The sequence below is a fragment of the Delphinus delphis genome, chromosome 10 (assembly GCF_949987515.2).
Source record: "Delphinus delphis chromosome 10, mDelDel1.2, whole genome shotgun sequence".
Classification (NCBI taxonomy): Eukaryota; Metazoa; Chordata; class Mammalia; order Artiodactyla; family Delphinidae; genus Delphinus; species Delphinus delphis.
The window spans coordinates 52556921-52584180 of record NC_082692.2 but is presented as its reverse complement, the minus strand read 5'-3'; the positions used below and the strand labels follow the sequence as shown (position 1 = coordinate 52584180).

Here is a 27260-nt window from a genome sequence, read left to right as displayed (position 1 = left end):
CATCCAGGTTGCTGCAAATGGCATTATTTCATTCTTTTCTATAGCTGAGTAATAGTCCCTTGTATATCTGTACCACATCTCCTTTATCCATTCCTCTGTTGATGGACATTTAGGTTGCTTCCACGTCCTGGCTATTGTAAACAGTGCTGCAATGAACATTGGGGTGTGTATATGCCTTTTTGTATTATATAAAATAATTATATCTTTTCGAATTATGGCTTTCTCTAGATATATGCCCAGGAGTGGGATTGCTGGATCATATGCTAACCCTACAAGACGACTACTAGAGCTCATCAATGAATTTGGTAAAGTTGCAAGATACAAAATTAATACACAGAAATCTCTTGCATTCCTATACACTAACAATGAAAAATCAGAAAGAGAAATCAAGGAAACAATCCCATTTACCATCTCATCAAAAAGAATAAAATACCTAGGAATATACCTACCTAAGGAGGCAAAAGACCTGTACTCAGAAAACTATAAGATTCCGATGAAAGAAATAAAAGATAACACAAACAGATAGAGAGATATAAGATGTTCTTAGATTGGAAGAATCAATATTGTGAAAATGACTATACTACCCAAAGCAATATACAGATTCAATGCAATCCCTATCAAATTACCAATGGCATTTTTCACAGAATTAGAACAAAAAACTTCACAATTTGTATGGAAACACAAAAGACCCTGAATAGCCAAAGCAATCTTGAGAAAGAAAAACGGAGCTGGAGAAATCAGGCTCCTGGACTTAAGACTATACTACAAAGCTACAGTAATCAAGACAGTATGGTATTGGCACAAAAACAGAAATATAGATGAATGGAACAAGATAGAAAGCCCAGAGATAAACCCACGCACCTATGGTCACCTAATCTATGACAAAGGAGGCAAGAATATACAATGGAGAAAAGACAGTCTCTTCAATAAGTGGTTCTGGGAAAACTGGACAGCTACATGTAAAAGAATGAAATTAGAATGCTCCCTAATACCATACATAAAAATAAACTCAAAATGGATTAAAGACCTAAATGTAAGGCCAGATACTATAAAACTCTTAGAGGAAAACATAGGCTGAACACTCTCTGATGTAAATCTCAGCAAGATCTTTTTTGATCCACTTCCTAGAGTAATGAAAATTAAAACAAAAATAAACAAATGGGACCTAATTAAACTTAAAAGCTTTTGCATAGCAAAGGAGACCATAAACAAAACGAAAAGATAACTCTTAGAATGGGAGAAAATATTTGCAAACAGAGCAACCGACAAGGGATTAATCTCCAAAATATACATCAACTCATTCAGCTCAATATCAAAACAAACAACCCAATCAAAAAATGGGTGAGAATCTAAATACACATTTCTCCAAAGACATACAGATGGTTAAAAAGCCCATGAAAAGAAGCTCAACATCACTAACTATTAGAGAAATGCAAATCAAAACTACGATGAGGTATCACCTCACACTGGTCAGAATGGCCATCATCAAAAAATCTACATACAAACAATAAATGCTTGAGAGGGTGTGGAGAAAAGGACACCCCCCTACACTTTTGGTGGGAATGTAAACTGGTACAGACACTATGGAGAACTGTATGGAGGTTCCTTAAATCACCTCTTAATTTATATTTTTTTAGATATGAATTTTCATATGTGAAGTTTGTTAACTATAACTAAACTAATACTTTTTGGAATTCAGAAAGTGTGTCTATGTTTATTTTTTTGTTTGTTGAAAGTATACTGTATGTATATATACATTCTGAGTGGGGTCTGCGGCAGCCCCCTGTAATTAAACAAATTAATATTTCTGCAGTGAAATATATGAATGGTCACAGTAAGTGTGATAAATGAGGAGTAAAATTACCCTGTCTGTTTGGGTCAAGTTTTGCTGCCAACTTAGTTTTCATGCTAAACATTTAAAAAACAAAAGTAAAGAAAAACAACATTTGGTTTTCAGAGCTTTTGGTATTTCAGAAATCTAGAAATGGAATTATGAATACATACTTGGATATAGGGGCTACTACCCTTCTATCATGATGAAATTTTAAAAATAAGCTACTCAAGTTTTCTGTGCCTCATTTGCTTCTATAGACCAAGTTAAAGTATGGCAAACATCTCCGGAATTAGATAATAAAATGCTCAAGTTATTTTTTAAAAAAAGAAAGAAGAGCTGCTCAACATCATATATCATACAGGAATTGCAAATTAAAATAACAATGAAATAGGGACTTCCCTGGTGGCACAGTGGTGAAGAGTCCACCTGCCAATGCAGGGGACACGGCTTTGATCCCTGGTCTGGGAAGATCCCACATGCCACGGAGCAGCTAAGCCCGTGTGCCACAACTACTGAGCCTGCACTCTAGAGCCCACGAGCCACAAATACTGAGCCCGTGTGCCGCAACCACTGAAGCCTGCGCGCCTAGAGCTCTGCAACAAGAGAAGCCATCGCAATGAGAAGCCCGTGCATCGCAAGGAAGAGCAGCCCCCACTTGTCACAACTAGAGAAAGCCCATATGCAGCAATGAAGACCTAACACAGCCAAAAATAAATATAATTAATTAATTAATTTTTAAAAATAACAATGAAATAACATTACATACCTATTAGAATGGCTAAAATCCGAAACACTGACAGTACCAAACACTGGTGAATTTGTAAAGCAAGAGGAACTGTTATTTTTTTGCTGGTGGGAATGCAAAATAGTAAAGCCACTTTGGAAGACAGGTTAGTAGTTTTTTATAAAACTAAACCCACTCTTACCATATGACCCAGCATTTTGTGCTCCTTGGTATTTACTCAAATGAGTCAAGAACTTATGTCCACAGAAAAACCTGCATACAAAGTTTATAGCAGCTTTATTCATAATTGCCAAAATTTGGAAGCAAACAAGATGTACTTCAGTAGGTCAACAGATAAGCTGTGGTACATCCATTCAATGGAATATTGTTAGCATAAAAATAAATGAGTTAAAAATCATGAAAAGACATGGAGAAGCCTTAAATGTCTATTCTAAGTAAAAGAAGCCAATCTGAAAAAGTTACATGCTATATTACTCCAGGTATACAACATTTTGCAAAAGGTAGAGACAGTAAAAAGATCAGTGGTTGCCAGGGACTCAAGAGGTGAAGGGAGAGAGAGGGGGGAGCACAGGGAATTATTAAAACAGTAACTATTCTGTATGATACTGTAATGGTGGATACATGACATACATTTGTCAAACCCATAGAACTATACAACACAAAGAGTGAACCCTAATGTAAGCTATGGACTTTAGTTAATAATAATACATTGGTTAATCAAGTGTAACAAATGAAGTGAATATTGAAATAGAGTCACATGAATTTTTTGGTTTCCCAATGCATATAAAAGTTATTTTTATGCTATACTGTAGTCTAAGTGTGCAATAGCAGTATGTCTAAAGAAACAATGTACATGCCTTAGTTTAAAAGTACTTTGTCATTAACAAATGCTAACCATAAGTTGAGCCTTCAGTAAGTCATAATCTTTTTGTTGGAGGGTTTGAGATATTTCGAGAATTACCAAAATGTAACACAGAAACATGAAGTGAGCAACTAGCTCAATGCAGGGTTGCCACAAAACTTCAATTGGTAAAAAATGCAGTATTTGTGAACACCTTCACAATAAAGCGAAGTGAAAATGAGGTATGTCTGTGTGTGTGCTAACCCATGTACTCTGTGTTACCTCTCTGTATATGTATAAAAAGAAACCGTGAGTTTATACTGATGCTTTGGATTTCAGTCTAGCACCACAGACATTCTTCCTTGGCATACAGTAAATACTTTCTCCAGCAGTGAGAAACTTGGTTATCATTATCTACAAGACAGGTACTTATTTTTTTAACTCTAGTATACATGTAAAATAGTTTCAGGATTATGAATACACATCCCTGTAAGAAACAAATTTACCAACTAGAGTATAGTTTTTCCTACAGTTCTTTTTGTCTTTGAGTATTTCAGTATTCATTCAAAACACTGTTTTCCAAAGTTACGCAGGTAAGCAACTTTTTTTACCCACCCAATTCAGTGTGGTTATGTTGAATATAATAATTATGTTATACAGAATTAGATTCATTTGTCATACTCTGAATTCCATGTTGGTGGTTGACTTAAAATAATTGCCCACAGTAAAATTTTCTCCTCTCTGATTTCTAGTTCTATGGCTTTTGGCAAATACATAAAATTGTATATCTACCACAGAACCATATAAAACAGTTCCATCATCCCCCAAATTCCCTCGTTATACCCCTTTATAGTCAACCTCTTCTCCTACATCCACCCCCTAGCAACTACTGATCTATTTTCCATCCCTATAGTCTTGCCGTTTTAAGAATGTCATATAAATGGAATCATACAGTATATAGCCTTTTGGATTTTTCACTTAGCAGAGTGCATTTAAGATTCATCCATGTCATTATGTGAATCAATAATCCATTCCTTTTACTGCTGAGTAGTATTCCATTGTGTGGACATACCCCAGTTTTGTTTATCCATTCACCTGTTGGAGGACATCTGGGTTGTTTCCAGTCTTTGACAATTCCGAATAAAGCTGCTAAAAGCATTCACATACAGATTTTTGTGTGAACATTAGTTTTCAACTCACTTGGACAGATAATCAGGACTGGGATTTCTGAGTTATAGGGAAAAGTATTCAATATCTCATCATTAAGCATGATGTTAGCTGTAGAGATTTTATAGCTTTATTTAGTTAATGAACTTTCCTTCTATTCCTAATTTGCTGGGAGGTTTTGGGGGTTTTTGTTTTGTCTTGTTTTACTAAATGTGTATTGAATTTTGTCCAGTGCTTTCCCAGAGTTCTCTGATACTTGCTTTTTCTATTCTGTCCACAGTATTTTTTTTTAGTTCTTATTTATTTATTTATTTGGCTGCGTTGGGTCTTAGTTGCAGCACACAGGATCTTTGCTACAGTGCGAGGGCTTCTCTCTAGCTATGGCATGGGGGTTTTCTCTCTCTCGTTGTGGCGCATGGGCTCCAGAGCGCGTGGGCTCTGTAGTTGCGGCGTGTGGGTTCCAGAGCACATGGGCTCTGTAGTTTTTGCCACACCCGGGCTCTGGTGTTGAGGCGCATGGGCTTAGTTGCCCCGCAACATGTGGGTTCCCTGACCAGGGATCGAACCCGCATCCCCTGCATTGGAAGCCAGATTCTTTACCACTGGACCACTGGGGAAGTCCCTGTCCACAGTATTTTACTGCAATAAAACACAGGTAGACTGTAGGAGGCATACTCCATCTTGGTCAGCATCAGAAGTCCTCAAAGTCTTTGGACTTCCCTGGCAACACTCAGTGCAGGCAAAATAATAAGAAGAAGAAGACAGAAAAGAAAGTAGTCCTCAAAGTCTAATTTTAGCTGATAGTTCCTCCTCCCCTCTGTCTTCTTCATCAGTTTGGGTGCACTACAACAAAGTACTATAGACTGACTGGCTTATAAACAACAAAAATTTATTTCTCACAATTTATTTCTACTTATTCTAGTTGTGGAGGCTAGAAATCTGAGATCAGGGTGCCAGCACAGTCATGTTCTAGTGAGGGCTGTCTTCCAGGCTGCAGACTTCTGTCTTCTCACTGTATCCTCACATGGTGGGTAGAGGGTGAGAAAGCTCTCTGAGGTCCCTTTTATAAGGGCACTAATCCCACTAACACCATCACATTAGGAGTTAGGGTTAGGTTATAGCTTTCTTTGTGTTTATCCTGCATGGCTTTGTTTGTCCTCTAGGATCTGTGGCTTGATATCTTTTTTTTTTTTTATTTCTTGGCCATGCCACACAGCATGTGGGACCTTAGTTCCCTGACCAGGGTTTGAACCCATGTCCTCTGCAGTGGAAGTGCAGAGTCTTAACCACTGGACTGCCAGGGAACTCCCCTTGATATCTTATCAACTGAGAAAAACTCTCAGCCATAATCTCTCTTTTTTTTTTTTATTTGGTTGTGCCGGGTCTTAGTTGCAGCAGGCAAGCTCCTTAGTTGCAGCTCACAGGCTTCTTAGTTGCAGCATGAGTGCTCCTTAGTTGTGGCATGCACACTCTTAGTTGTGGCATGCATGTGGGATCTAGTTCCCTGGCCAGGGATCGAACCTGGGCCCCCTGTATTGGGAGCTCGGAGTCTTAACCACTGCATCACCAGGCAAGTTCCCCATAATCTCTTAAAATATTTTTCTGCCCCATTCTTCCTCTCTTTTCCTTCTCTCACTTAAGGTATCATATGATTGATCTTCACACAGAATTCTCTGTATCTATTATTTTCTTTTTTATCTTATATTTTCTTCCTTTTGTCTCTTTATGCTTCATTCTAGATATTTTCTTCCAACATATCTTCCAGTTCACTAAATCTTTGTTCAGCAATGTTTACTCTTCTGTTGAAAATATTCATTATTTTTTTTTCAATTATAATTTTTAGTTGGAGACTTTACATTTTTATAGTTTCTAGTACTCTGCCATATTTCTCAGACTTGTCTTTTATCTCCCTGAATACAATGAATAGGTTTTTTAAAGTCTGAATCTGATAGCTCCAATATCTGGTTTCTCTGGGGGTCTCTTCTCATCATCTGTTGTTTCTGCTGGTTTTGTTTTTTTTTCCTTTTTGTCTCTCATGTGCCTGTTTTAATTGTAGATCAGATATCTACTTGCAAAATTGTTTGTAGACTAATTTGTTCCCCAGAATGAAGTATTCTTCCTCCAGAGAACATATATTTATTTCTGGTAGGCACATGCATGCCCAAGTAACATGAGTTCACTTTAAACCAAATTCATGACTGAGATTATTCAAAGCTGAGTTGCAATTTCTGCAAGAACCAGCCTTTTTTTTTGTATAACCTTATCACTAATGTGAAGCATTGAGGTCCCAACACAAAGCAAAGAAACACCCCTTCATGGTTGCAGTGTGTCATTTTCCAGTTTCCTTAGCCTGACAAGGCTATGAAAACAACAATTCAGTTTCTCATCCTCTCAGCAGCCCCCTCTAAAATGAGTAAATAATTCCCCAGGGGATAAAAGGTCTTAATCTCTATGATATCTCTGAGCACCTGCCCTTCCACAGATCAGAGTCTAACAATTATTCACTAACTTATTGGGTGCTTAATGCCTTTAAGTACATGTTATCAAATTTTGCACAGGTTTTTAAATGTCCCTTATCCTCAAGAAGAAACTAATCTATTTCACCATGACTAGAAGAGAAAATTCCTTTAAACCTTTTCTACTCACTAGATGTAGAGATTTAGATTTAGATATAGATATAGATATAGATAGTATAGACATAAATAGAGAGAACTACATAGATATGTTGTAGATATATAGATACAATATAGTATTGTCTCGAGTGTATTTTATTTTTTACAAGAACAGTATAATGTATACTCAGTAACTTTGTTTTCTCAACAGTACGTTGAGACTTCTATATTAATAGAACATATAGATCTGCCTCATTCTTTTCTGAATAGTATCCACTGAACTCATAACAGTGGATATCTCTGGTTAGGGTGAGGGTTTGTCTTTCACAGAGTTGGCAGTCAAAGGATACTTTGGCTTTTATATAATGTTTTGATTTTTCATAAGTGAATGAACTTGTTTTGACTCGTGTAATCTTAAATTTCAAGAATTATCAGAGTTATACTGATGAAAAGGACATTTTGGAGTAAGAACAGAAGACCTCTGGATAAGCGCGTATCATTTTGCTAGACAACTTCTTTGGCATTTAGGGATTAGTTTTAACATACTGTGTTGATACGTAGCTTTTCCTCTGCAGTATTTCAAAAGATCCTACTACTACTCCATTTTTTTCCCTAATAATTTGGTCAATATCACCACCTAATCAATCCATACAATGCCCTCTATTCACATAACAGAACCTTTTCCCCTGAATACTGAGTCATTCTTTCCATCTTTTTCCCCTTTTTGCTTCTGCAGGCACACATTGTGCATTTTTGTTGAATCTGGAGAAGCTGAAGTTAAGAATTTATTTTTTCATCTGAAGGAAGATAAAGTTCCTTAAAAACCAAGTCCAAATAGCTACAGAGCAATCCTTTTATTTGTTCATTTACTCTTACACAGACTATTTGGCAGGGCCCTCTTAAAAGTCAGTAGACAGGAAAATATGCTGACAAAAAACAGTGGGATTCTAATTATTCTCCCAAGGCTATTCCTACTTTTTAAAAATAAATTAAAGCAAGCTTGACCACCTTTTTTATGGATGACATAAAAAGTAAACAGGCACTAAGACAGCAGATGGCATGCCTAGCAACACAAGATGCAGATACTGCAAGTCTTCCCAGAGCAGGGATGCCCTTCTGGCATTAATTCAATGTCTGGTGGGTCCCTTAGTGGCTATATGGCTATATAGTATCTCCCATGTGCTCTGGCTGCCCTCTCTTGATCACAACCCAGCATCATCCCTAGATTTCAGCTGTCAACCTCCTCCAACTTGAATTTTCCTTGAGACTGCTTCTCAACTTCTTGTTTCCCCATCACTTGTCTGTTGAATGAATGAGAGCTAAGCAATTTGCCCACGTTCACAGTACTACCAAGTGGCAGAACCCACTTGTTTTTCTGTTCACCACCCGGATACCCACTGTAGGGAATGGAGGAGAAAGACTAAATATAACTCTCCCCTTTTCCCCACTACCTATCTGGGTCCAAGTCAATTCTAGTTAAGTGCCTGGAAAGTTGTCCTGTGTACATTCCTACTGTTATTTGTAGATGACTTAACCTAATTGCTGTTGATTTGCTGACTCTGCAGTGAGTGGTTTTAGCTTCCAGTACATAATATTAAAAAGGGAAAATATTTGCACACAGCTTGATATATATCTTCAGACAGTAAACTGAGGCTCCAGATGAATAAAAAAAATATATTTAAAGCATATGAGTCGGCATGTTGAACAAAGGTGATACATGGATTGCGATCAAAGCACGAGTTTGTTTTTACCTTCCACTGTTCCTTTGAACATTATTTCATGGGGATAATCATCCCTTTCCCCAAACTCCTAGTGGGTCCATGGATTTTCTTCCCACTTCAAGGTAATGGTCCCACTACCACTTAAATTTGCAAACACAGTTTTGTTTCAGAAATTGGCACTAGACACTTAGCAATCAAAATGCACAAATTTGCTTGGCATTAAGTCTTCTCCCCTCCACCTGTTTGAGCTCCCGTGTCCCTTGTGGATGCATTTCTATTTGGGGACCCTATATAGCTCTTTTCACAGCCCTTGGGCAACTTACATAAACCTCTTTCCTCTTCCTGCTGGTGTCTCTTGCCCTTTCCAGAGAGCCTCGTGTGGCAGGACCAAGACAACCACATCCAACCCTCTTTCCAGCAGGGCCCACATTTGGTCCCATGCTCTGGCAAATCTGGAGTGTGAGGTAGAGACTCCAGCTTGGTCAACAGAAGGCATTCTAAACACAGAAAACAGCCATGCATGAGGAAAGGGGCCACTGGAGCCAAAGAGAATAATGGAAGTCTCCTTAGAAGCCATCTCTTCATTGCTGGGCTTTACTGAATGAGAAATGGAGGGCAAAGGAATGATTAGTCCAATAGGCTGATGACAGACTAAGAGAAGAAGCCAAGCATCTCGGGCCCTTCTATCACACTACTCCTCAAAGTAAATTTTTAAACGTCTGTGTCTTTGTTATACTTCAGTAAAAAGCAAAATCAACATACGGGCTAAGATGAGGGATATTTAACATGTCACATCATTGCGTTGGGTTTTTGTGCCTTCTCACCATGTCTCATGTACATGATGACCATTCTTCTGGAAATGAAGTTTTGGGTACATTGCCTGACAAGTGCAAGTATACCAATGGGCACAACAGGACTGCCTACTATTAATACATGGGCTACCTGAGCAAGATCTAGGATGAACAGTCCCTGGAATAGCAGTCATCATGTTTAAGGGCTGAGAGTTCCACAGGGAATTCAGCAGAGATGGTCAGTTTGCCCTGCTTTCCCAAAGCAAAGGACAGAGTTCAGTGGTTACTCTGTGAGGTTTAAAGAAGTGAGGATCTTAAGGTTAGACATGATAGAAGACGGCAGTACACTTATCCCAAAAGCTGCAAGGTGTGGCCAAAAAAAAAACAAAAACAAAAAGAAAACAAAGTAATTCCAATCTCAAAAACCCGGTATGTTAGGTAGCACTTTCATCTGTATTTTATAGGTAAAGAAACCGAGGCCCAGAGATGTAAAGTGATGTATTCATAGGGTTATTAGTTGCAAAAGTCAGACTTAAACTCAGACTCCTTTCCAGAGTTGTCCCTCTCTGTGCATTTGCATCTCAACAAGGACCAAAGACTTCAGTGAATGATGCAGAATTCAAATCAGGGATTGCAGGAGATATCTGAGAGACTGGAGCCCTGGGGCCCTCCCAGGGTCCCTGAAAAGCCAGCACAGAAGGAAGCTGTGGATAACACCCACCTGGAAATCAGTCTTGTCCTGAGGGGTAGCACTGCAGCGCCACTCCTTGGCTGCCCTGAACTGCCTCCCAACCAAGTCCAAAGCCTGTCTTCCTTCAGAACCAGGTCTTCTGAATTGCTTTCTGAGGGCTCATTCCTACTCTTCAATAGATTAGGTGCAAACACTCTGAGTAAACAAAATAAAATTTCTCTACCACTGGCAGCCCACTGCTAACTGCCACACTGGATGGTTTTCTTTTAGTTAATAATTCAATTGCCGAAAAGAGGGGGGTACTTGGTAGAGACTTGGCTCCAGCTGCAAATCAAGTTCAGAACCCAGAGGAACTTGAAAGAACTCCCAGAGCCCACAGTGGCTTTTCAGTGTAGGCTGTGTTTACTCAGGACCCAGCCCACAACCTCCGTAGCCCTGAAGGCAGCCTGCGTGTAAATGCTACACTATGCAGTGATTTTTCAGTTATGTGGCTTCGGACTGGAGGCAGATGATTTGTGAGACTGCTTTGGATCCATCAGTGTTAAACCTACACTGGCTGGCATATATTGCTTTTGAGGCTCACTTATTCATCCTTCTGCTCATCGAAGCTTAATTAAATGCCCCCTATATGCTAGGCACTGTACCAGCTACCAAAGATAGAACATAAATGGACATGGTTGCCCTGAAAAGATGTTAAGAAGAGAACCATGCAATCCCTTGGCAAGTTCCTTATTTTACTGAGACCATCTCCATGGCCCTTGACATGCTCTCTACTTGGGGTCCTTGGATGAGCTAACCCCACAGGTCTGGTGTATGCTGAACTCATCAAACAGAGGTTGGGAACCTACCATGAACCAGGCACTTCTCAAGGCACCAGAGATAAAAACACAGAAAATACAAGGTCTTTGTCCTCAAGGACATTCAGACAAGTGGGAGAGACAGATCTGTAGAACAACTGTTCCATTAAAGAGCCATGATTACTGAGGCAACTCTTCAGGGTACATGGGGAGCACAAAGGAGAGAATCGTCAGTGGAGAGACTGGACTAGTCACAAAAAAGACTTCTCAGAGGGAGATGATGCTAGTATTGAGTCAAGAAAGATGAGTAAGCATTCAAGTACGTGGGCTGAGGGAAACAGAGTGCCCACAATACCATGGAAAGTATGCACTCATTCATTTATCAGACATTCATTGAGGACTTATTATGTGCCAGGCACTGGGATAGGGGCTGTGGTAGACGCTGGGATAAAGAGATGGTGAGACACTGCCCCTGCCCTCTGGAAACTTATTCTCCAGGAAAAGGAAAGAACCCATAAATATAATCACAACACAGTGACCTACACTGTATAGTCACAAGGTGTTCGAGAGGTTACTTATAGTTTCTTTCTCATACCCAGACATATAATGTAGCAAAAGCACTCAAACTACCTACTAAGTGCTCACTTTTCTCCCTGACCTGCTGACTGTTGGCCTCATGGATCTTACAGGCCACTGAAAAACTGCCTAGTAAATTGAGTGGTTGGCAAGGCTTTGAATACTTTTCCCACCAAGACCAGAGACCATAAGGAGTGAGCTGTCCCTAGCTCCTTGTGTCTGAGCACACTTGATTTATGTCACTGATCATTCTGCATACTGTCCTTCAAAGGGAGAAGCTGGTTACGTGGCATCAGAAAACGATCAGGGAAAATGAGATGGGTCACTGCTTATCGTTCATGTTTAATCATGTTTTCAAGCGAGAATTGCACATGCATCTCACCCACTACTAAATGAAAACATGCAGAAGCTAGGAGTGCAAAATTGAGGACCACCATTCTGGCTGATGTTAATTCTAGTGTTAAAAACACTTCTTTAGAAAATGAAAAATCTGGGTCAGGTATGAAAATGGATGGGACCCTGGGACAACAGGTGTAAACAGGAAGTATAAAACAGGATTTTTGGTCATTCAATGTTTCTTTCCTGTTTACCAGAGCAAAAGCTGGAAAATATTATGGAATTATTGGAAAATATTAGTAGCTTATCTTCAAATTAATCAGGTGGTGATGCCAGTTGCAACTGCTCTTCCAGGTATATTGTCATTACTAGAATACATAAATACAGGCTTTGGCACCTGTTATGTTATTAACCCAGTAAATGGATCATTTTTAATTCCTTCAGCCAGCAAGAATAGTAGCACATTTTCACTGTTTTATGTCAGGACTTTATCTAGAGAGAAACTGATAGCCACGTACTACCACCATGGATAAGAAGATACAACAGTTGTACAGCAAAGGAAACCATAAACAAAACAAAAAGACAACCTACCACCTGGGAGAAAATATTTGCAAATGATGCAACAAGGACTTAATTTCCAAAATAAACAAACAGCTCATCAACAAAAAACCCAATTGAAAAATGGGCAGAAGATTTAAATAGATATTTCTCCAAAGAAGATATACAGATGGCCAACAGGCATATGAAAAGATGCTCAACATCACTAATCATTAGAGAAATGAGGTACCACCTCGCATCAGTCAGAATGGCCATCATTAAAAAAGTCTACAAATGACAAATGCTAGAGAGGGTGTGGAGAAAAAGGAACCCTCCTACACTGTTGGTGGGAACGTAAGTTGGTACAGCCACTATGGAGAACAGTATGGAGGTTCCACATAAAACTAAAAATAGAGTTGCCATATGATCCAGCAATCCCACTCCTGGGCATACACTCAGAGAAAACTATAATTCAAAAAAGATACATGCATCCCTATGTTCATAGCAGCACTATACACAATAGTTAAGACATGGAAACAACCTAAATGTCCATCGACAGATGAATGGATAAAGAAGATATGGTACGGACTTCCCTGGTGGCCCAGTGGTTAAGACTCTGTGCTTTCACTACAGGGGGCAAGAGCTTGACCCCTGATGGGGAAAGTTTCACATGCTGTGCAGCGTGGCCCAAAAAAAAAAGGAACATGTGGTATATATACACAATGGAATACTACTCAGCCATAAAAAAGAATGAAATAATGCCATTTGCAGCAACATGGATGGCCTAGAGATTATCATACTAAGTGAATAAGTCAGAAAGAGAAAGACAAATATCATATGATATCACTTACAGGTGAAATCTAAAATATGACACTAACGAACTTATCTATGAAACAGACTCACAGACATAGAGAAAAGACTTGTGGCTGCTGGGGTGGGGGGTTGGGGGAGGGATGGAGTGGGAGGCTGGGATTAGCTGATGGAAACTATTATATATAGAATGGATAAACAACAAGGTCCTACTGCATAGCACCAGGAACTATATTCAATATCCTGTGATAAACCATAATGGAAAAGAATATTAAAAAGAATATATATATATATACGTATAACTGAATCCCTTTGCTATACACCAGAAACTAACACAACATTGTAAATCAACTATACTTCAGTAAAATAAATTTTGCAAAAAGAAGATACAATGGTTTAGGGACCATTTACTATGTGGAAACTCATAAGGCTTACAGTTTTGAAAGCAGTCCATAGCAATAGGGAACTCTGCAGTAACCAGGCTGCAGAGCAAACTGTGTTGCCACTTTGGCCTCATGCCATAAAAGACACAATACTTTAAATGTAGGTAGGGATGCCTTATGAAGCATGGGCAAACCACATAGTAGAATGGTGACATAGACCCCTAGAGTTTTAGAGTATAATCATCTATTCTCCATTTGATAAGCAGTTCCTACCTCGCAGTTGGGCCCTGGCAGAGACTGACTGCTTGACCATGTGAGTATGAGACCTTACCTGAATGGGGCATTTTGAACTACAGAGCGGAATTCCACTGTCAAATGGAAATGGAGTATACAAGAGCAGGCCTGAAAGGAACAAGTAAATTACATGAGCAGGTGGCTCAGATTCCAAGGCACTTGCTTCTACTGCTTTGCTACCTGTACCTCAACCCACATCTATGGACTCATGGGGAGTTTTACTTAACACAGGAGGGAAAAACTTGGGCCTGCTCTGTACTTGAGTGTCCATGGCGTGGCACTAGCCATCTCCACTCTGGTATAGAACTAAAAAACTGTCGTGACATAAAAGGAGGAACACTGTATGATTCCACTTATATGAGGTACCTAGAATAGTCAAATTCATAGAGACAGAAGGTTGAACAGAAGTTACCAGGAGCTGGAGGGAGGGAACGGAGGAATGGGAGTTAGTGTTTAATGGGGGCAAAGTTTCCGTTGGGGATGATGAAAAAGTTCTGGAGACGGACAGGAGTGAAGGTTGCACAACAATGTGAATGTACTTAATGCCACAGAACCATACACTTACACATGGTTAAAGTGGTAAGTTTTATGTTATGTATATTTTACCACAATGAAAAAACCAGGAGCAAAAGAAAATCTTCCCAATGTGTGGAACTTTGGTTTACATGAAAGGAGAGATGGCCTTATTCATGGATCTGTACTAATTTATGGATAATGCCTAAAATAGCTGGTCAGAGACAGCTATTTCAACACTGAAAAACTGAGACTAAGATGTCAGTATGGGGGGACTTCCCTGGAGGTCCAGTGGTTAAGACTCCACGCTTCCACTGCAGGGGGCGCAGGTTCAATCCCTGGTCGGGGAACTAAGATCCCACATGCCACCCCGCAGCCAAAAAAAAAGTCAGTCTGGACATCTTGGAATGAGCAGCCTGGCAATGTGTATGTAGCCTACGCCACCCCCCCACAAGAGGAATTCAATGAAGAAGTTACCCCTAATAATCAGGTGGCACCTTGGAGGACTGGACCCATTCTCTGGCTGTCAGGTACCTCTGTCTCCAGCCACATCTGCACTTGTGTAATGGAACCATGTACGTAGGGGTCATGGTGGCAGAGATGGAGGCCATGCAGGAATGCAATAACACAAACTTCTCTTCTTCCTCAGAGTTGATCTGGTTACCACCACTGCTGAGCATCCAATGTGCCAACAGCAGAGGCCACCATGAGTCCCCACAAGACATCATTCCCTAGCTGGCCCTTCCTGTTATGTGGGGGGAAGTTGTTTATATGGGATCCCTTTTTTTTCACAGGGGTCACAATTATTTGTCCTCATTGGAATAGATCCTTACTTTAGATATGATTTTGCCTTCTTTGCCTGCCTTGCTTCTACCAGCATGATATCATGGACTCATAGAATGCCTCATCTATTGCCATGGAATCGCACATTACATCATCTATAACCAAGAAACTGATTTTGCAGCAAAGACAGTATGGCAATGGCATCATGCCCATGAGTTTTACTCTATGCCCCATCACCCAGAAGCAGATGGCTTGATAGAAAGGTGAGGTCACAGGGTACTAGCTGAGCCAATACCCTGAGAGGTTAGGGCACTCGTCCAGGATACAGTATATGCCTTAAGCCAGCAGCCAATATATGGTGTCATTTCTCTTATAGACAGAATACACCGTCTAAGAACCAACGAGTGGAAGTGGGAATGACCTTCCTTCTATTACATATAATAACCCACCTACCAAAGTTTTGCATGCCATCCCTACAACCTTTAGATTGGTGAATTGGAAGGTTTGGGTGGGCAAGGGAGACACACTTCCACCAGTAAACACACAGGCATCTGCCAGTAAATTGGAAGCTAATATTGCTCTCCAACAGAAGAGAAGGTCACTCTACTGGCTGGTGACTGATCCTGATTACCAAGGGGAAAGTGGGTTGCTTCTACAAAATGCACGTATGGATGACTATGTCTAGATCCCAGGAATCTGTCCAATAGCAACAGTCAATGAGAAACCATGGCAAACTAATAAAGATAGGTCCTCAGAAGGAATGAACGTTTGGATCCCTTGCACCCGTTAAAAAAAGTCATGTCGGCCAAGGTGCTCTGAGGGTGGAAGGGAAATATTGCAATGATTATCAAAAAATACCTCTTGGCCAGTTACGGGAGCAAGGATTGTGGTTTCTATATTTTATGATAAGGGTTTACTTTTCGCCGTTTCTCTTTATGTGAAACAGCACTTAAGTGAAAATAACCAGTGATAGTGGTTAATATTACTGTTTTAGCTCCAAGTGAGACTTTGAATTGACATATTCCCAGATCATACAGAAACTGACAGAACTTTGTGCTTCCCCTGTTTTGTTCCACATTATGTTCATCCAAATGAAAGAAGAGAATAAATGGACTGTGCTGGTTGTTTTCCAACTGCCTCTCCAGATCCACTCTCTACCCTCCCCTGCCTGACTCTGCGCCCTGGGAGAATGACCTCTGAGGACTGTGGCACCTGTGCTCCTTTGCCGTCCAGCTGTCAAATGGTTCAGCCACCAGGAGGCATCAGGAGGAATCTAAAGGGCAGAAGGAGAGAGAGACTGGGGTATTTCTTCCTCACTCCCTCCCTACCATACCACTGGCAGCAACTGTGTTCCTCTACCTGTGGTTAACCTCTCCTTTCAGGCAGCCCCTTTCATGACCATGCTCCGGCTGGATTTTGATAACACCTCCAACTCCCCTCATACCTTCAGGCCTCACAGTGGTAACCCTTCCTGCTGTTGACAGTCCCAAGGGCTTTACCATCCCTTATTGGTTCTCTCAACCCTGCCCGTGTTTCTGTCTGTGGTCCTTTCATTAAACTCTTTTCTGTTAAACTTATTTACTCTTCAGGGCAAGAACTGAACTCATTACTCTTGAAATATTTGTTATTAAGGTATAAATAGCATTCAACAAAATGCACAGATTTTAAGTGTACAGTTTAGTGAGGTCTGAGAAGTGTATACACTCGGGTGATGGCCATCCTCATCAAGATACAGAATGTTCTCATTATATCAGAAGTGTGTTCCCACCTCCTCAAAGGCAACCACGGTATTGTTTCCACCACAGATTAGTTCTGCCCCTTTGTGAACTTCATATAAAAATGGAATCATACAGGGACTTCCCTGGCACTTCCACTGCAGGGGGAGCGGGTTCCATCCCTGGTCAGGGAAGTTCTGCATGCCACGAGGTGTGGCAAAAAAAAAAAAGAGAGAGAGAGAGAGAGAGAAAGGAAATCATACAGTATGAACTCTTTTACTAAAGCTTCTTTCACTCATCATATTTTTGAGATTCATCCACGTTATTGAGTGCATCATTATTTCCTTCCTCTTATTGATGAAGAGTATTCTATTGCATAAACATGACAGCGTTTGTTTTTCTGTTCGTTGGTTGATGACATTTGGGTTGCTTCCAGTTTTTAATTATTGTGAATAAAGCTGCTATGAAATTTGGGTATAAATCTTTTTGTGCACATATGTTTTCATTTGTTTTGGATATACACCCAGGAGCGGAATTCTGTGTCTTCAAGGAGGTGTATTTTAACTTTATATGAAACAGACAAACAGTTCTCTAAAGCAATTGTACCAAATAAACCTTTAGAGCGTGCCATCTCCCCAAATCAGGACAGGGCAGGACGGGTCTGAATAAAGACAAACTTTAAAATTTCATTAGAATTCGGTAGTAATATCCAATTGACTATTCTGAAAGCGATAGTAGGCACAGCTCCTGAAGGAATCAATGCACAGTTCCTGCAGGTGCCTTCTGCCCCCTCCCCTCCATTCTCAGCAATAACCAGGCTTTCAAAGGTCCCCTCCAGCCCAGACATGTGAATTCTCACTCCTCAGGTTACCAGCTAGCTGTTGCAAGATGAATAGTTAAGTAAATTAATTTACACTCACATGTGAATGATTGTCAGGCCTTTTAGGGAAGGGGAGTCTCGCTATTCCGTGCGTTTCACTCCTCAGAGTGAGGCTGGCAAGTTAGAGCTTTCTTTTTCGTAAAAATGTTCTTCCTCTACAAGAGGACGCCAGCTGCAAAGTCAAGAGGCAGAGTACAGAGTTAGGCATCAGTTTTTCACGGTCCTCCCGGGGCGAGAGGGTGTGGGGTGGGTTGGCCTCTCAGACTGCGTCACCCTTTCGCAGAGGGTCCCCAGGCAGGCGGAGGTTCCCTGCAGCGGGCTCTCCGCTCTCCCCGCCTCCACGCGCCCTTCCGCTCTGCCCCGGAGGCACCCAGGGAGCTCGCCGTTCGTTCGGCTCAGCCTCTTTTGGCACCGAGGCCCCCAGGTGCCCAGCACGAAGGCGGAGCCCGGCTACAGCCGCCTCCCCGGCGCCGAGTACTGGACCCCCTGGGAGCTCGGGGCCCCAGCGTTGCGGATCTGGCATCCCCAGCCTCCCTGGCTCCCCGCGCTCCTCCCTGTCTGCGCTCCGGGCGCGAAGCCTGCGACGCGCGAACAGAGCACAGCACGCGGAGCTGAGTGGCGTGCGCGGCGCAGTGGCGCGGGCACCCCCGATTGCGGCACAGCCAGAGCCCGCGCTCCAGCCAGCGGCCCATGGACGTCCGGACCATGTCTGCCAAGGGACCCGGCTCCTGCACCCGGCTCTGGGCGGCGGCGCTGCTCCTGCTCGGCCTGCCAGGGCTCTCCCTGCGGGCGGAGGGTGAGTGTCTGGGGAGTGCCCGCGAGGCGGCGGGCCCGGGGTGGCGCGTGGGGAAAGTGAAGCTCGCCGGGGCTGCCCCCTCGGACGAGCCCGGAACACTACCAGCCTTGGACGAAACAAGGAGCGCAGCTGTCCTGCGATCCCGCCTCCCTCTTGCAGCTCACCGAGTCCCCGCGCGCCCAAACGCCCCCACAGGGCCCCTGAACCACTCCTTAATGCACAAGAGAAAGCCTGTGCTTTGGTCCTGCAGGCCCACCTCTAGCTTTCCAAGATCTCCTTGAAAGGTCTTTAAAATGAAATCACGTCTAGGGTGCCCTGGAACCTCCTCTGCCGAGACATAATTTCCCACGTCTATTAAATGTGCTCCGAATGGCAAGGCCAGTGATTACAAGATTCCCTTGGCGTTTTGGCTTGGTCCGGGAAGATCTGAAAGATGAGTGGAAATCAGCTAGGCAAAAGAGGGAGGAGAGGGTCTTGGGGAGAGGAAATAGCACGTGCAAAGGTCCTGTGAGTCACAGGGGAAATGGGATAAATGACAGAGTGGCTGGAGCGGAAAGTTCAAGGTGAGGCTCTCTGACAAGAAGCTAGACAGGGCTTCTCTGGTGGCGCAGTGGTTAAGAATCCGCCTGCCAATGCAGGGGACAGGGGTTCAAGCCCCGGTCTAGGGAGATCCCACATGTTGTGGAGCAACAAAGCCTGTGTGCCACAGCTACTGAGCCTGCGTTTTAGAGCCCGCAGGCCACAACTACTGAGCCCACGTGCCACAACTACTGAAGCCCACATGCCTAGAGCCCAGTGCTCTGTGACAAAGAGAATCCACCGCAATGAGAAGCCCGCGCACCACAACGAAGAGTAGCCCAGTAGCCCCCACTCGCAGCAACCAGAGAAAGCCCACGCACAGCAACGAAGACCCAACACAGCCAAATATAAATAAATGAAATAAATACATTTAAAATATGATAAAAATAAAAAACATTTTTAAAAAGCTAGAGGAAATAGGTAAGGACCAGATTTTTGTGGGTTCTGAGAACTGACCCATCTTTCGTTTGTTTTTTCAACCTGAATTCAGCTTTCAATACTTCCCTAAACTTAGCAGGATCACAGCCTTAGATCAGTTCAGTTTCAAAAAGCTAATTCAGCTGTGTTTTGATTTTGGAACAAAACCCCGTTGACTTGGTGCAGAAGGATGTAAAAGAAAAGAAGCTAGCATGTTCTCACATCCATGAGGGGTTACTAGTAAATCCAAGCTTGGGACAAATTAGATTGATGAAGGAGAAAAACCCTCAGCTGATTTAGGATGCTTTGTATATTTTAAAATGTCATCGCTATTTAGCAAACAATATTGGGTGCAGAGAGAAGATTTGACAAAAAGAACCATGATGGTTAGGGAAAGGAGAAAGCAAGGGAAAAACCTCCAGATAGTAGCTTAGAATTTTGGGTTCTCTTTGTTCTAAGTGCCAGCTTGTAGAACTCTTTGCTCCTAATTAAGGATGACTGTCTTATTTCTCCATATGCTCAGAGAGAGTGTTAGAGGGGAAAACACTGTTAACTTTAAAGGCTCCTAGTGATCACTGTTAATTTTTAATTGAGATAAAATTCATGTAAAATTTACCATTTTAAAATGCACGATCCAAGTGTTTTTAGTACAGTCATCAACCATCACCACTCTCTCATTTCTGAAAATTTTCATCACCCAAAAAGAAATCCCATACCTAGTAGCAGCCAATGCACTGTTAATTCTTTTTGTTTTAATTCACTTATTTATTTATTTTTTGGCTGCACTGGGTCTTCGTTGATGTGCGAGGGCTTCCTCCAGTTGAGGCTAGCGGGGGCTCCTTCGTCGTTGAGGTGCACAGGCTTCTCATTGCGGTGGCTTCTCTTTGTCGCGGAGCACTGGGTTCTAGGCGCACGGGCTTCAGTAGTAGTGGCACTCAGGCTCAGTAGTTGTGGCTCGCAGGCTCTAGAGCGCGGGCTCAGTAGTTGTGGCTCACGGGCTTAGCTGCTCCGCAGCATGCGGGATCTTCCCGGACCAGGGCTCGAACCCGTGTCCCCTACATTGGCAGGCAGATTCTTAACCACTGCACCACCAGGGAAGTCCCTGTTAATTCTTTACTGTAGTACTTTTTGGCCTGACATTGAGTCATGAAAATTAAGCTGATTTTAAAGAATGCAAGTAGAATAAATTGGAGCTAGTATTAACCTTTGAACAATGTATACTATTGTACCAATTTTAATTCCTTTTAAAGAAATATCTCTGCAACCCATGAGGCTGAAGTGGAATGTCAGATGGGTATGGATCAATATTTTGTGCCTATCTGGCTTGATGTGGGTCATAGAAAATTTAAGACAGAAATATCATTGGATAAGGAGAAAGGAACGACAGCACCAGGCATATTTTCTTGTTAACACTTGCCAGAAGTGCCTCCGTTTCTCCCTTCTCCTTTCCTTCTCCCTTCTTCTGCAATGGAGAACTATAGGTAAATTTGCTTTCAAGAAACTCCATTTGCTGAGCTCCAACTTTTATAATAGAGCCATTGAAAAATTAGAACCTATTTATGAAAGGATTCTTTTCTTTACTAAATATATGCTTAACTACCACTTTTCACATTTACGTATTTATGTGCTACAGTGATGGAAGGAGGAAGAAGAAATGTGCAGCTAAACTAATGTGTTAAGACATTTGAAGAGAGAGAATTTGGAGTTATTAAAAATTCCATAGACTTATTCAAAAATAAGTCAAACTCAAATGAAAAACATTTAGTTTTACATTGGACTAATCAGATGTGTATCTTATACATAAAAGAGACCTGCTATTGTAATTTTAAAACGCTTTTGAAACAGAAAAATCTTCACATTAACTGAATGCAAATTAACTGTTTGAGTAAAGACTGCAGGAAAAGATTCATTAATTCAACAGATAATTTGAGTGTCTACCATATACTAGGTACTGTCCTTGCTGTTGAGGATAGAGCGGTGAGGAGAAACAGGTCCTTGCTATCAGGGAGCTTAAAATCCAATGGGGGAGAGAGTCATTAAGCAAATAATTATATGAATGAAAATGTGAACTTGCGATTTTGATAAGTGATAAGATTAAAGGATGGAGGTATTATGAGGGCATACATTAGGAGATTTTTGACTTGGCATAGGAGGATCTGAAAGATAAGAATAAACTAGGCAAAGGGGGGAAGACAGAGGATCTGGATAGAGAATAACATGTACAGAGAAACTATGAGTGGCAGAGAAAGTGGGACATGTGTTAAGAAACAGAGTGACTGGAGCCCAGAGTCCAAGGTAGAAGTAGTTTGAGATGATGCTGGGGAAACTGATATGGGGCCAAGTTTTGTTTTAATCAAAAAAAGAGAGACTGATCAGGTTTGCATTTTGAGAAGCTCACGCTGAGAGTAGGAAGAATGGATGGCACCAGGGCAAGATTGGATATGGAGAGATCACGTAGGGTGCTATTTCACTTGTGCAGGTGAGAGAGGGTGGGGGTGGAGAGGAGGATGGGGTGAATGGAAAGGGTCTGGACTGAAGAGAAAAATGTGAGTCATCCATGTCAAGATGGCCTTTGAAACCATGTGTGTAAATGGAATCCTAGGGAAAAGTTTTACAATGAGAAGAGATGACCTACTTAATTTCTGTACAGATTTTTGTCACTTAAGTTAAAATGTTTTACTGCAACCTTGCTGAACTGTTCTAGTAGTTTTTCTAGTGGATTTCTTAGGATTTTCTATATGCAAGATCACATCATTTGCAAATATAGTTTTACTTCTTTCCAATCTGGATGGCTTTTATTTCATCTTCTTGCCTACTTGCCTTGGAGAGAATTGCCAGTACAATGTTGAACAGAAGTGGCAAGAGCAGACATCCTTGATCTTAGGGGAAGGTATTCAGTCTTTCACCACCAAGTGTGATGTTAGCTGTGGGATTTTTGTAGATGCTCTTTATCAGGTTGAAGATATTCCCCTCCCTTCTTAGTTTGTTGAATGTTTTTTTTATCATGAAAGGGTACTGAATTTTGTCAAGTGCCTTTCTGCATCTATTGAGATGATCATGTAGTTTTTGTCCTTTATTCTATTGATAAGTTGTATTATATTAATTGATTTTGGGATATAAACCAACCTTGTATTCCTGGGATAGATCCCACTTGGTCATGGTATATAATTTTTTTTTTTATGCTGCTGGATTTAGTTTGCTAGTATTTTGTTGAGGGCTTTTGTGTCTATATTTATAAGAGATAATGGCCTGTAGTTTTCTTTTCTTGTGGTGTCTTTTGTCTGGTTTTGGCATTAGGGCAATGGTGGCCTCATAGAAAAAGCTGGGAGGTGTTGTTCCCTCCTGTTCTATTTTTTAGATGAGTTTATAGAGAATTGTTATCAAGTTCTTTTTAGCTATTTGGTAGAATTCATCAGTGAAGCCATCTGAACATGTGCGTTTCTTTGTGGGTAATTTTAAGTTACTAATTCAATCTCTTTACTTGTTAAAGGTCTATTCAGATTTTCTATTTCTTCTTGAGTCAATTTCAGTAGTTTGTGTCTTTTTAGGAATTTTTCCATTTCATACGAGTTACCTAATTTTTGGCATACAGTTATTTGGGGGTTTTGGGGAGGATTTTTGGCCATGCCATGCAGCATGTGGGATCCTAGTTCCCCAACCAGGGATGGAACCTGCGTCCCCTGCACCGGAAGCACGGAGTCCCAACCACTGGACTGCCAGGGAAGTCTGGCATACAGTTGCTTATAGTAGTCCTTTATAATCTTTGTATTTCCATAAGGTTGGAGTAATAACTGCCCTCATATTCCTGTTTTAGTAATTCAAGTCTTCTTTTTTTTCTTGGTCATTTTAGCTAAACGTTTGTCAATTCTGTTGACCTTCCCAAAAACCAACTTTTGGTTTTACTGATTTTCTTTATTGTTTTTCCTTCTCTATTTCATTAATTTTTGCTTTAATTCTTATTATTTCCTTCTTCTGCTTGCTTTGGGTTTAGTTTGCTCTTCTTTTCCGTGTTTTCCAACAGGTTAGGATTTTTTTTTTTACATTTTTATTGGAGTATAATTGCTTTACAATGGTGTGTTAGTTTCTGCTTTATAACAAAGTGAATCAGTTATACATATACGTATATCCCCATATCTCTTCCCTCTTGCATCTCCCTCCTTCCCAACCTCCCTATCCCACCCTTCTAGCTGGTCACAAAGCACCGAGCTGATCTCCCTGTGCTATGCGACTGCTTCCCACTAGCTATCTATTTTACATTTGGTAGCGTATATATGTCCATATATACACTACCACTCTCTCACTTTGTCCCAGCTTACCCTTCCCCCTCCCCGTGTTCTCAAGTCCATTCTCTAGTAGGTCTGCATCTTTATTCCCGTCTTACCCCTAGGTTCTTCATGACCTTTTTTTTTTTTTTAGATTCCATATATATGTGTTAGCATACGGTATTTGTTTTTCTCTTTCTGACTTACTTCACTCTGTATGACAGACTCTAGGTCCACCCACCTCACTACAAATAACTCAATTTCATTTCTTTTTATGGCTGAGTAATATTCCATTGTATATATGTGCCACATCTTCTTTATCGATTCATTGTTGATAGACACTTAGGTTGCTTCCATGTCCTGGCTATTGTAAATAGAGCTGCAATGGATATTTTGGTACATGACTCTTTTTGAATTATGGTTTTCTCAGGGTATATGCCCAGTAGTGGGATTGCTGGGTCATATGGTAGTTCTATTTGTAGTTTTTAAGGAACCTCCATACTGTTCTCCACAGTGGCTGTATCAATTTACATTCCCACCAACAGTGTATGAGGGTTCCCTTTTCTCCACACCCTCTCCAGCATTTATTGTTTGTAGATTTTTTGATGATGGCCATTCTGACTGGTGTGATAGGATTTTTATTTGAGATAATTTTTCTTATTTTAATGTGGGCATTTATAGTTATAAATTCCCCTCTATGCAGTGTATTAACTGCATCCCATAAGGTTTAGTATGTTTTGCCTTCATTCATCTCAAAATATTTTCTAATTTTGTGATTTCTCCTTGTCTCATCAGTTATTTAGAAGTGCTTGGTTTCATTTCTATTTATTTATGAATTTCCCAATTTATTTGTTATTAATTTCTAATTCTACCCCATAGTAATTAGAGAAAATACTTTGTACAATTATAATCCTTTTAAATTTATTATGGCTTATTTTATTGCCTAGCATATGGTCTACCCTGAAGAGTGTTCCACGCGCACTTGAGAAGAATGTGTATTCTGCTGCTGTTGGGTGCCATTTTATACAATCAATGTTCACTGTTATTTAACTGTGTATTGATTTTTTTCCCCCTTTCCATTCCATCTTGCCTCTCAAATAATTTTCTTTCTGCCTGAAATACTTCTTTTACTATTTCCTACAAGGAGGATCTGGTGGTGGCAAACCACCTTGATTTTGGCTTATCTGAAAAAATACATTTGTTTCATCTTTGTTCTTTGAAATATATTTTCAGCGAGTATAGAATTCTAAATTTGCAGCTATTTTTTGCTAGTAATTGTATTCTTGCTTCCATTGCTATTGTTTTAGAAGACAGCAGTCAAACTGCTGCTACTTTGAAAGTATTCTCTCCCTTCTCTCTATCTGCTTTGACAATATTTTCTTTGTCTTTTCCATTTTGCAGCATCACTGGTATATATGTATTTATAGATATTTTTCATATTGGGATTTGTTGTTGAACTTATTCAATCTATGTATTGGAATATTTATCAGTTCTATAAAATTCACAGGCATTTTGTCTTCAGATATCACTTCCACCTCATTTTTTTCTCTCCTCTTTGGGAATTCTGATTAAAATATATGTTAATCCTTATTCTTGGGACTCCCTGGTGGTGCAGTGGTTAAGAATCCACCTGCCAATGCAGGGGACATGGGTTTGAGCCCTGGTCTGGGAAGATCCCACATGCTGCAGAGCAACTAAGCCCATGTGTCACACTACTGAGCCTGTGCTCTACAGCCCACAAGCCTCAACTGCTGAGCCCACGTGCCACAACTACTGAAACCCGTGCGCCTAGAGCCCGTCTCCACAACACAAGAAGCTACTGCAATGAGAAGTCCATGCACTGCAACAAAGAGTAGCCCCTGCTCGCCACAACTAGAGAAAGCCCACACGCAGCAACAAAGACCCAACGTGGCCAAAAATTAATTAACTTTTAAAAAATCCTTATTCTTTCCTTCATGTCTCTTTATTATCTTAATATTTTCCATCTTTTCTTGTTTCTTTACTACATTTTGGATGATGTTTTCTGATTTCTTTTTTTTTTTAATATTTACTTATTTGGTTGCGCTGGGTCTTAGTTGAGGCAAGTGGGCTCCTTAGTTGCAGCAGGTGGGCTCCTTAGTTGCAGCTCACAAGTTGCGGCTTGCCAGCTCCTTAGTTGCAGCACGCGGGCTCCTTAGTTGTGGCATGTGAACTCTTAGCTGCGGCATATGCATGTGGGATCTAGTTCCCTGACCAGTGATCGAACCTGGGCCCCCTGCATAGAGAGCATGGAGCCTTAACCACTGTACCACCAGGGAAGTCCCCTTCTGCTTTCTTTTTCAAGGTTAAGTTCTTTGTTTAAATGTGTCTGATATTCAGCCAAAAACATTTATTGCATTTTAAATTTATCATTGTATTTTTAATTTCTAGAAGTCCTATTTTGTGCTTTTTCAGATCAGCTAAGCACTTTTTATCATTTCCTATTCTTCGCAGATATTTTCAAACTTGTCTTTTATTTCTTTAAATATAGTAATCATGACTGTTCTATAATCTGTGCCTGTTAATACCAGTATTGGACTTATTTTTAGGTCAGTTTCTGCTACATGTGGTACCTGTTGCTTCTCACTCATGGTGCCTTGTTTCCTTGTACACTTCACTGTTTTTTACTTCGGTGGTCATAGCCTTTGAATAAGTATTTGTATGGGATTTCCTGAAGCATAAAATGGAGGGGTTTTTTTTATCCAGAGAGGAGTTAGTTACAATTTTTCTTATCAGGTGTCTGGATAAATGTCAGTCTCAGGCCACTTTAAGCTAAATCCATGGCTTGAAGTGTCTTAGACATAAATTTTTGTTAGAACTACAATTCCAAATCAGGATTAGCACTTGGCCTCCTAACACCAAGACAGCTCATCCAACAGTTCTTGAGAATGAGGGAAGGGGATATTTTTTATCCTTGTTCACTCTTATCTTGAGACTATATAGGTATACCATATCTTCTTTATCCATTCATCTGTTGATGGACACTGAGGATGTTTCCATGTCTTGGCAATTGTAAATAATGCTGCTAAACATCTTTTTAAAAGGAAGATTTGAAGGGCTTATCCAGATAAACATGCCAGAACAGGCAGTTAAATTTTTTTTTAAGTTAACAGGTAAAAATAGATTCAAACACCAGTGTAACTGTCATCACAGTCCGGGGAC

At 40.8% G+C, this 27260-nt stretch overlaps 1 protein-coding gene across 1 annotated transcript in view; it reads left to right on the top strand.

Annotated features, from left to right (window-relative positions):
* The first annotated feature begins 18716 nt into the window (after positions 1-18716).
* Positions 18717-27260, top strand: part of SUSD5 (sushi domain containing 5) — a 37047-nt gene continuing 28503 nt past the window's right edge. The window contains exon 1 of the mRNA XM_060021379.1: positions 18717-18822. Within this exon, the coding sequence (XP_059877362.1) occupies positions 18717-18822 (106 nt within the window). The remainder of the gene's footprint in view (positions 18823-27260) is intronic.